Genomic DNA, 11663 nt, shown 5'->3' with positions numbered 1-11663 from the left:
CATGACATCCAGGTGTGAAAGTCCCCCTGGCAACATGGGATATAACTCTTAGGGATGAGCCTGGCCCTGGGACCATGGAATCGGCAATGCCTTTCCTGAGCAAAAAGGGGACAGAATTGTAACAAAATAAGGTATTAATGGCTGAGAGAATGCAAAGATTTGAGAGGCTATTCTGGATGCTACTTTTATGCAAGCCTCAGCTAGATATTGCTATGTATCATGGTTGGCCAAGCACCAACCAAAACCATTCCTGCCAACCTTAAAGAACAGCTAGAGCTCTATCTGAGATTATTCAAAGGTTCCGTGCGCTATGATTACTTTCCAGAAACCTACAACCTCCAGATAGGTTCTTAGGCCAGGTAAGTCCTGAAACCCAGAGGGGCCAGGCCCTTACAACATGAAAAAGTTAGTATGGGCATAGCCCAAATAGCCCTAAAGATTGAGAGAAAGTTCAAAGGAGAAGGTGCAGTTACAACAAGATAGGATTTAACAAATGAGTATGACTGCTGATTCATTATATTGATATTTCTTTTCGTCTCCGCTGTCTCAGAGCAACTAGAATGAAAAACCTAACATTGTGGAACTGTGGCCCACATCTAAATCTGAAGTCTATTCTATAACTAATCATTGCAGTGTGCTTTGAAATTTGCTGCTTTTATGAATATGCTATTTTTCACAATAAAAAATATAAATAAAACCTAAAATATGTCAGAAAATTACATATGGAGCTTGCATTATGTTTCTATTGGACAGTGCTTCCCCAAAATGCAGGTTCATGTCATTTGAACTGAGGCTTGCTTTGAAGAATTGCTTAGAATTTATAGAAAATCTTCGTCAAAAACTCTTCTCACTTTTAAAACCCACTAATTACCTAAAGGCAGAATTTTAGAACTGTATCTAGTCCTTAACTCACATTTCAAACCTAAGGTATATTTGCCTATTAAACTTAGGAAGGCAATCTTTAATGCTGACTTTAAAAATGCAACTGGAATTGATTATACTTATCGAACTCCCAAATGATCACTAGTCCTATTGTCTTTTCCCATTCCCCAGAAAAGAGAGTTGTGGTAGAAGCATTTGACAAGATATTCTTATATTTCATTTACAGGTGGCCCTAAGAAAAGTCTTATGCTCTAATCATATGAAAACATTAGAACTAGGATTGGCTATCAGGATTTCTAGAAATTTGCAATATTTATATACTATGCAGCTGCTAAATCTTATGCAGAGGCAGATTTTTGTTTTTAAGTTGATGCTGAGCAGCTAAGAACTGTAGATAGGAATATTTCAGGGTCAGTAATTTTTCACTTTTCCAGGGACATAAAATATGAATATTCATTCTTTATATTTCTTGGCAAGGTTGTAAAATACCCCGTTGTATAGCTACTTTTCCATTTTAATAAAATTAATCCAAGTAGGTTTAATTATGTAGATTTAAGGGCTCATTAAACGAGTATACTTTTTTGACAGGACCCGCAATGCATTAAAACCTGCAGAGTTAAAGACTTTTCAGTTTGGCCCATCATCTATATGCTTTTATAGTAGTTTCCAAGATAATCAAAGTAATCTTCAAGAATCCTGAAAAATCAAATAAGGAAAGTGTACCAGTTTAAAAAAATAATTTGAATGCACTGAAATAGAAATAAGATTCTTTGGAGAAAGTAAAATTTTATCAAAACTCCCTGCATTTTATAAGTAGACATCCTTGAATTTTGATTGTTTGCTGTGAAATTATCCTCTTATTATGTAGTGTCTACATAGACATATAACCTCAGAATAATTTCATAGTTTTATCCTTTCAAATAATTCCTGAAGTAGCACTTTTGTCGTTTCCACATTGGCCTTTTGGGGTGGTTGGGTTCCCATTTTTTGAAAATTTGAGCTGGAGGGAGGATTGGAGAGGAATAGTATAGAAAGTATGACCAATAATCAAGATGGTTTTGCCACCAGTGAGTCCGTCACTGACCACTATCTCTTATCACAGAGAAAGCAAAATAATACTGTTGATGGACAGCTGAGTATCGTGCTTCTCACTTCATATTTTTAACACGATACATCATTACTAAGCATAATACAGTCAACGCAAACATTAATTTAGCTGACATTATAATTCGTAAACTATATCTTTCAAATCCGATTTTCACTAGAAAAAAATTTTATCTCCCCTCCCCTTTTATTTCTAAAGGCGTATGAGGTCAATTAGCTATGTATTTAACTTTATTCAGCTTCAGTCAAAGGAACAGAAACAGGATGCTTATACAGAATGCTCATATGTTGGAATCAAATAGTTGTTCATTTGTAACATGGAGATAGAACTTACTATACCCCAAAATCATATGAAGCTTTACATTTTTGTCTTTGAGCATTCAACAATGTAAAAAGGGTTTCATTCACATTTCCAATGAGTCTATTAAGCATTAGGACTTCTTTTTCAAAAGAATGAAACGTAACCTATGCACCTAAACATGGATTTTCCCTAACAGAGGTGATCTTGAAAGTTTATTCATTAATTAGTTGATGTTTGTAAAATTCAAAATATTTTTATAACTTCTTCACAAGAAATTCTACTATCCACAGCTTTTTTTTTCCCTAAATGATGTTCGTCATCCTTTGAGAAAAGATAACTTTTGACAAGTCCTATCACTCAACTTTTTAGGCAGATCAAATGAGGCCTTTTCATTTTGCTTAAATATGAGCCATAGCTATAAACCATGAAATGTATTTCCTTTGCATCAAAGTACCATTTAGGCTGAATAAATTCTGATTCTAAAAATTATCTCAATTTCACCTTAACTAACCTACAACTTAATACAAGAGTATGTGCAAATACAGTGAAAGTTTTTTTCTCTTTATAATGCAATGGTAATTGACGTTTTACCAGAATAAAGATAAAATAGAAAAAAGATCCACTTTTAGTCAACTACACCTAAGTATAACTATTTAATATTTTTTTAAATTCTCAACACAGAAAACCATAAAATGAAGTAGAAACTCACAACTAACCTTTTAAAAGTATTTATTTTCCATTTTAAGAATAGCATTGTCGGGTATAATCTAAAGGAGCACTCCAACTTGAATCCCAGCAGGGACAGGAACATTTGCAGATTGAAAATATTTTAAAATTCTTGTTTGCTACACCCTACTTTAAGCACTTTCATTTAGCTGGGAAGTAGAGAGGAAAAACACTCAATGTGCACAATGATTAAAGGAAAGTTAAAAGCTAGTAGTCTTGCTATTTAACCAATTTTAAAATTTTCAAAGCTGACTGGAGCTATTTTAAATTACACCCCCCCCACCCACCAGGTATTTAAGGATCTACCTAAAAATATTGTGCAAAAAGCACCCCAACCCCCAAACCCTGAACCCTAATTGCAAGGGTTTATTAACTATATTCACACGAAGGGGAAAATGTGAATCACATTGTTTCTCATATACCTGTCAAGTTCTATCAAAATATGTAATTGACTTACCAGCACATAATCACCTTCAATGGATATAATTTTAAATCCTAAGTATAATGTGAAGCATAATCCTAATTCATTAAATTGAGTAAAACTTTTATGCTTAATATTAAAACATATAAGACTGCAAATTTTTTTCTGAAACGTGCATTTTTAAACACAATTTTTAAGAAATCCTACTTTAGCAGGCTTGATTATTTCAACTGGTAAAACTTTATTTTACCAAGCAACAGAATTCAATCAAATGGTTATTAGAGGGGAAAAAAAAAATATTAGTAGAATCCGGAAGAAGTATTTTGTAACCACAGCAAACGCCATTTACATACTACCAATACAGATTTAGACGATACTGAACTGTACAAGAGTTATTTATTTTCCTTAATCTCAAAGCTATTTTTTAGTAATACAAAAGAGCCATATTAACATTTTTCCATTAAAAAACAACATGATGTACAAAACTTTGGATGAAAAGATGCATGTCAAATTTCATTTATTCACTTGGAGGAAAAGCCACCACTCCAACAATACCACCCAAAGTGTTTTAGGCAGTGATTAGAATCAAAATAACGCATCTTAATAAATTCCAGCTGTTAAAAGAACAAACCTAGCAATATATAGTAGCTTGCTACACAGTATTTTTGACTACTCACTTTATGGGAGTTACTTTTAAAAACCCATTCTTTTACTTAGTCCTACTATACACCAGGCACTGTACTTGGCGAACTAGGTATTGATGTTTTGAGAAAACGTTGGGAAGATGGGAAAGACCCTTAAAGCAGTCCTTTGGTTACCAAATTTGACTTTTAACTTTCAAATATCCAAGATCAAGAAGCCCTTTTAAAGTATACACCCTTTCAGACATAATTTGATTTTGTGAAGAGGGTGTTCGGTAAGGAGGTGATGAACCATTATTTATGATCCAATTAAAAGCACATGTCAAAAAGCTAGTTAACTAATGAGTTTAAGATTTGCTATTCGGTTGTTACAAATGTGGTTCACTGACTTACTATGAACCCTACAATGCACACTGCTCCTCAAAATTAGCAAAGCAGGTGTGCACACCCACAAGTTTTCTTTGCAATTCTGAAGTGATGGTATTTGATAACCATCTAAAAATCTAATTCAGTTTAGAGCCCAATGGGAAAAAAATGTCCAGTTACATATGGGGTATGAGCAGCAAAGCAGGTAAACTAGTAAGTAAGGATTATTATCATATAAAGAAGTATTATTCCCAACTGCATCTTTTCCTTTGAGCAAAAGATGCTAAAGGCTCCAAAACTGACAATGTCCTCCATTCAACACCATCACCTCTTTACTTAAACTTGTTTACTAGGGTATAACACATTAAGCAATAATTCGGAAATTAGCCGAGATCTATGCAATTACAGATGCAGATACTACACAATCAACTTTTGAAACACATTTGGCCAGTATTCATGATCCATGTGCAGTTTGGATTCAAGACTCTAAGTATAAAATTTTTGGACCAGCATGACAAGAAAATATAGTTTTGTGAAATTTTCACATAAGGCATTGAAATAGTCTTAGGGTCACACCAATTTTGACTTAAATGATTTAATCTGACATGTTATATAACTACAATAAAAATATTGTATTCAATTGTCAAATGAAAACAGGATAAATGGTAACAGATTTGACATGGAACGTTATAAGAGCTTCCTATATGTAATCTGACACTGATTATGAAATTCAGAGCTTGAAAACTTTAGATCAAAAACCACAAGAAAATTTACTCTTGATGGCATGCATGCAAGATATTCCTCAAAATTAACTGACCTGTAAGTCTCAATATTACCAGAACATAAAGAAACACAACAAATTTGTACATTTTATTCACATTTATTTTTCGCTTTTAGTGTGCTCACAGAAAATTAGAACACCTTAAGCAGGAGTTTAATAGCAATTTTGTAAGCAAAGTTACATTCCATCTCTAAGTCAAATTGGTCAAAGCTTCTCCAGTATTTACAAAACATGATAGACAAGATGCTACACAAAACCATTGCATCTGAAGGTTTTTTTTTCCTTTATTCTCAAAGACGACTGGAAAAGAAAGCATTGTCTGCTGTAATCAAAAACATACCACAGTATAAACAGTAACCATTCCACTTATCACAGCTTGGTTGAGTTTAAAATTTGTGTTTAAAAGGTCCAAGATGACTGCAGTTTTACAAAAATGGGCAGGGTGGAAAGTTGCAAGCTTCATGTGCTTCTGGATATCAAGATTTGTTTTTATACAATAGTCACAGTTAAAAACACCCTGCTGGTAATACATAATTACACTTTATTAAGGTCATAAACCAGCAATAAACAATAAAGCCTATACAACTTGTAGTTCTACTTAATCACTGACTGGTACAGCTAACATGAGATAAGTGAAAAGTTCCTATGGTTTAAATGAACTCCTAAAACTATGATTTTTTTTTTTTAAATCTGGGTATTGGTGTTCATTTTTTTTTCCTTTTTCCTTCTTAGTCAAGACTTGTAGTGTTGTAAACCTGCCTCACAAAATACATCTTAATAACTTTTCTTTAAAAAAAAAAAGACTAAGCCTTTACACCATCATTTCTAGTGGTACATTATCTTGGCAATTTTATGCACCACTTCAATTTCCCCATTGTGGCCCCTATCACTTCATTCGATATCCCTTTTTGACCCACCCATCTCCTTCATATATGGGCATGTCCATAGATTGACAAAGAAAGTTTACATTTTTGAATAAAGATGCAAAGTATGCAAAAACATTAATACTGATGCAAAAAATAAAAACAAAAGAGAAATAGGCAGAGGAAGGTTTTAAGCTCTCCTCAACCTGTTGGAATGGTGGTAACAGAATGATTTGAGATGGGATCTGTGGGGAGGGGGGTGTGAAAGACAACAAAATTTGCTGCTAAAAAAAAAAGGTAAAATAAAAAAAGACATCTTTAAAATCAATCCCTGGTTGTAGACAAGTTCTCCAAAACCAGTACCTGGCACCACTCCAACAAACAAACGGGGGGGGGGGAGAAAAAGTTCTTCGATTATCTCAAAAACTCTTGCCCTCTTACTCTGCCGCCTCCGCTGGGGGGGCTTCTGGACTGGACTCGGGCTGGGCCTCCTGTGAGGGGGGGGCGCTGGCTGAAGACACGGCGGCGGCCGCGGCCTCCTCGGCGGGGGCCGCCTCCTGCTCCGGGGCCGCAGCGGACCCGGCGGCCGACGGCGCCTCGCAGGCGGCAGCGCTGGCCCCGGTCTCCTCGGCCTTCTCCTCGGCCTTGCTGGGCTCCTCGGCGGCCTTGGTCTCCTCGCTGGAGGGCGGTTTCTCGGGCGCGACGGCGGCCTCCTCGGCCTTAGCCTCCAGAGGGTCGCCGCCCGCCGCCCCCTCCTCGCCCGCCGCGGCCGCCTCGACCGGCGCCGCCGCCTGCTCCCCGGAGGCCGCGCCCGCCTCGGTGGCGGCTGCGGCGGCGGCGCCCCCGGCGGCCTCGTCCTTGCCGCCGTCGGCGGAGGCGCCGGCTGCGCCCTCGGCCTCACCGCCCTCTCCCGCCTCCTTCTTATTCTTTTTGAAGGAGAAGCCGCTCAGCTTGAAAGACTTCTTGAAGGAAAACCGCTTCTTTTTTTTTTTCGGGGTCTCGTTGCTGGGCGAGGGCGTGGCTCCGTCCTCGGCCTTGGGCGAAGACGTGGAGGAGGCGGCCGAGGCGGCCTCGCCCTCCGCGGCCGTGGGCGACCCGGGCTCGGCGGCCTCGCCCTCCGCGGAGGCCTCCTTCTCCGCGGGGCCGGCCCCGGCCTCGGCGGCCGCCGCCGACTCCTCTTTTTCGGCCGCGGCGGGCGACGCCGCCCCGCTGCCGGCGGCCGCAGGCTCCTCCTTGTCGGCGGCCGGGGCGCTGCCGTTGGCCTGCAGCTCCTCCTTGGCGCCTGGCTCGGCGGCCGCTGGCGAGGCGTCGCCGTTCACTTTCACGTGGCCGTTCTCCTGCAGGGCAGAGAAAGCGGGAGCGTCACTGACGCGGCCCGGACGCCGCCATTCCCGCCCTCACCCTGGACCTGGAGGGGCCAGCTTCCCCCGTTGGCCTTGTCTGGACATGGATGGTTTCCCTTTGGGGCAGCGGAGTCGGATGCCCAGACGAGCCCCCCGAACGAAGAAAATGGGCCACAGTTTGGGGAACCCCACAAACAAGACAGCGACACTGATCATTCAACAGACACCCGTAGGACTCAGCCAGCTCTGGTCTGACAGGGTCTTGGAAAAATGGGCCACGTTCTACACAAAACAGCAAAAGCCCTTTGGATGAAGGCACAGAGCCAGAGCCGGTGGTCTGCGCAGATGTCACACATCCCCTTTCCTCCCTAAACCCTAGGCCTCTTCAAAACACCAAAAACTCCCAGGGGGTTCACCGCGCTCCGGCCTTGAAGCGCTGGCGGTGCGCGCGCAAACAGTCCACTCCCGCTGGAACCAGCAGGGGGCGCTGCGCCTCCACCGCGCGGAGCCGCGCGCGGGCGGGCCAGGAGGGGCGGGGCCGCGGGGCCACCCCGCCCTGCTCAGTACAGCCCAGCCCGCCGCCCGCTGCGGCCCCGAACCCGAATCGCGCAGCCGAGAGTATGCAAACAAAGCTCAGGTGGCTGCCCCGGCCTCCCGGCTGGGCTAAAACTAACAAGGCTGGGGGAAACCCATTCTTTGAGGTCTCCCTTCTGCTTCCACGCCCACCTTTGCCCGTGATTCCGCGAAGCCCGTACGCGCCCCAGCGGCTAATTTTGCATTTTTTTAACGGGTTCGAGGCCTCTTGGCAGAGCACTCGCGTCCCAGTAGGTTAGGGCAGCGAAACAACACAGCTTCTGCTCTAGGAAAAGAGGCGTGGTGGGCGCCCAGTGTTTGCGAAGCAGCCACCCATGGCCCACCTCTCGCGCCCACCCAACCGTGTCCATCCGCCTGGGTCCGGGCAGCGTCGGGGCGGCCCCTCGCGGGTGGTCGGGACGCCAAGCACACCAACAATCTCGACCAAAATATACACGAACTGCCTCTTCCGGACCATCTGGAGAGGTTCTTCTGGGATCCACCGGGTCTTCCCAGCCCAGGGATACCATTTAAAAGTCAGAAAGGTGTGTAATTCCACCGACAGTTCCGAATAAATATTTAGGGCAGTGGGAAAGCCCCATCGAAAGGTACCGAAACCGTTCTGCCAGGCGCCAGCCAGCCAGCCACCTTTCTAAGATTACCCAGGGCAAGTCTCCTCGGCTTTACAACAAGACAGCCCTTCCCTCTCGCCTTTCTCCACCGCCATCCCCATTGCGCACCCACCCCCCCCCCCACCCTCTTCCCTTTCTTTGCCCACACACAATCACATCAGTTCGGGAATCAAGAAGGCGACCTGGGCTCGACCAGAAACCCCAGAAAGACCCAAACACCATTTTGCCCCCAAACACAAATGCAACTTGGCGGGGGGGTTGGGGGGAACACCTAGCTAGCCACGTTCTACCAAGCTCCATCCAAACCACGCCATTTTAGTCGAATTGATGACTCCTTTCTTCCCGACTACTCAAGAATTCGCCAAGATTCTCCAGGAATCACTCCTCTGGGGGTGGGGGGAGACCCCTCCTATGAGAAATTGACAATTTAGGCTATCGGTTTTCATTCAACTTCCAGACTAGAATCCGGCCACGCTCCTCTCCACCGAAGGCGCCTCGGGCGCGACCAGAAGGGAAGGCGAAGCGTCCAGACCAGAGAAAAGACACCAAAGAAGTGGCCAGAACCACAGGTAGAATTTACCTGTCCATTCGCTTTGGAAGGAGACGAGGCCACAGCCGCCTCCCCGGGCCTCTCCGCGGCGGCTTCTCCCTTCGCAGCGGTCTTGGAGAACTGGGCACCCATGCTGGCTTCTTCAACAAAGAAACTAAACAGATCCAAAGGGGGGAACAAAGAACCTCGGGTTGGTGTAACGACAGGGTGAGCAGCAGCGGCGGCAGCAGCAGCGGCGGCAGCAGCAGCACACACACCGGAGGGAGGGGGGAGTGGGGGTGGTGAAGAGGACAGAAGAGAACCGATTAAATACACTCCGGAGAAAAAAATTTTAGTCGAAGAGCTCAAAAAGCAGCAGCGCAGGAGGGAGGGAAAAAGGATGGAAAAGTCGAACACAAAAAAAGGAGCCCAAGTGTAGTTAAAAAAAAAAAGTAATAAAAAAATCCCAGATTTGTAGCCGCACTGTAGACAAGAGGAAAATGGAGAAATCTCCCTGGTTGCTAATAAGATGCGGGGTCCAACGCCCAAGTGCACAGATGAATGGGCTCGCGGGCGCTGACGCGGCCCCCGCGCGCGCCGGCCAATCCGCGCGCCGCACACAAAGCAGGGGGCGTGGTCTGCACGCCCGGCGAACAATGGAGCCGCGCTTTGCAAACGATTTGAAAATCAGCCTCAGACCGAGAATTAACGTCCTCCAAATAAATAAATTAATTTAAAAATGCATGCTTTTCGCCTCCCTCTGCTTGCAAATAAAAATGCATCCCTCGATTGGCTTGCTTTGTTTGGAATTAATTAACGGGGGGGCGGTTACTTGTGGAAGGGGGCGGAGAAAGCGTTAACTTGACTCGCAGTGACTCTTGTCCGTCTATGTCCGCGTCTGTCTCGCTCCCCTCCCCCATTCTCCCCGTGTGTTTATGTGTGCATGTGTGTGTGTGTGTGTGTGTGCGCGCGCGCGCGCGAGTATTAAAGACAATGGTTAGAGTTTGTGTGTTTGTAGCATGTTTTCGTTCTCCGAGTTCCATATTGGTTCCACACATAGTGAACAGGGTTTGCTTTTTTTCTTTCTTTAACGGTTGCAATTGTTAAATCGCCCCAAATTGAAAGGTATTTAAACCACGAAGATCGAATTTCATCAAACGAGATCACGAGTTAGAATTAGGTCTGTAGGCCAGATGTGGAAAATGCAAAGGCGGCAAGCAGCCGGAGCCACGCTCCCCTCCCCCTCCCACACAGGCATGAAATAAAATATTTCGAGCTCTGCTTGCGGCGTTCAACCCCCCCACCCCGGCTATTTCCAATTAATGCTTTTCTTTCGCGCTATAAAGTGAGGATTATTTGCAAAAGATCGAAACGTTTCGCATTTTATCGCTGTATGAAATGACATAATTTTTCTCTGGTGAAATGAGAAAGCCTCGAGCGCGTACGAATCCATATTTACAGTTGGAATGCCGTTCGCATCAGCATGGATAGTTTTCAGCCTACCGCCAGGATCAGATGGACTCACTTTCTGAACGTGGGTGTGCATGCACGCGAGTGGACTCCAGGAAGGGAGAGAGGCAGCAGGAATGAAATTCTAAATGACCGGATTGAACGAGTACAGTTCTAAGAAAAAATTCCAAGAAGATCCCGGAAAGCTCCAACTCTAAGTTGGGTTAGAGGAAAAGCCTCTACAATGGGATACAGACTTAGCATAAAATGATACCGGATACCTGGATCAGTCACTGTCACCCCTTGGCACCGAATTACCGGACATTATTTGCGTGTGAAAGAAAGGGAGTTGATTTAAAATATTTGGTGGGGGGGAGGGATCAATATGCAACCTAATAAGCATTCTCCTACGGCCCATATTTCTGCCCCCAAAGTTATCACTCCTGACAAAATCCGACCATCTTTTCTCGTTTACATTTTGTGATCCTGAAATGAATAAATCTTTCTCTTATGGAGGTGAGAAGCAGTCGAGGGAACGGTTCATTTCTCCTGGTGCTGGCTCTGAATTCTCAAACAGTTTTTATTTTCTGGTCATTGTAGGGAAATGGGTCACACTCTGAGTGAACAAGACGGTTGGTTCAAGCCAGTAACTCTTTGTTCAAGGGTTCCTTTTAAAACCACCAAGCTGAAGAGCGTTACGTGAAGCCTGGTCTTCTTACTGTCCAGTTCCTTCGGATGCATTTATTCAATCACGAAGTCGTATCCCCCAGAGTTGAAGTAAAGACGTTTCCGTAGAAGTGCATCTTGCCAACAAACGTGTTATCACCCTTAAGGGAGCCCGCTGGCGGGGCCCAAGCCCCTGGCCGCAGCGATGGACGCGAATCCCTTATGTTAGCAGAGTTCCAAACTGAAAAGCCAACTGGGCTGATCCAATACCACCATCCCGGTGATTCGCAAAAGCTCATTTAAGGCTGTTGATGTCACTCCCTGTGTCCCCCAACTTGAATCATGCCCTTTCCTCTGCGCCACCCTCCCCGTTTTAAATAGGGATG

General features: G+C 44.1%; 1 protein-coding gene across 1 annotated transcript; it reads right to left on the bottom strand.

Annotated features, from left to right (window-relative positions):
• Positions 1 to 2999: 2999 nt before the first annotated feature.
• MARCKS (myristoylated alanine rich protein kinase C substrate) lies at positions 3000 to 9785 on the bottom strand. The gene is made up of 2 exons (XM_077162699.1): positions 9214 to 9785; positions 3000 to 7422 (listed from the first exon to the last, which is right to left on the bottom strand). Exons 1-2 carry the CDS (start codon positions 9313 to 9315, stop codon positions 6523 to 6525), a joined length of 1002 nt encoding a protein of 333 aa, XP_077018814.1. The 5' UTR covers positions 9316 to 9785; the 3' UTR covers positions 3000 to 6522.
• Positions 9786 to 11663: the final 1878 nt, after the last annotated feature.

This window comes from Tamandua tetradactyla, chromosome 5 (genome assembly GCF_023851605.1).
Source record: "Tamandua tetradactyla isolate mTamTet1 chromosome 5, mTamTet1.pri, whole genome shotgun sequence".
Taxonomy (NCBI): domain Eukaryota; kingdom Metazoa; phylum Chordata; class Mammalia; order Pilosa; family Myrmecophagidae; genus Tamandua; species Tamandua tetradactyla.
This window is presented reverse-complemented; position numbering and strand designations above follow the sequence as displayed.

Coding starts and splice junctions, on each gene's coding strand:
- MARCKS (XM_077162699.1), bottom strand. CDS start 9,315: ATGGGTGCCCAGTTCTCCAAGACCGCTGCGAAGGGAGAAGCCGCCGCG. Junction 7,423..9,213: donor CTTCCAAAGCGAATGGACAG/GTAAATTCTACC, acceptor TCTGCCCTGCAG/GAGAACGGCCACGTGAAAGT.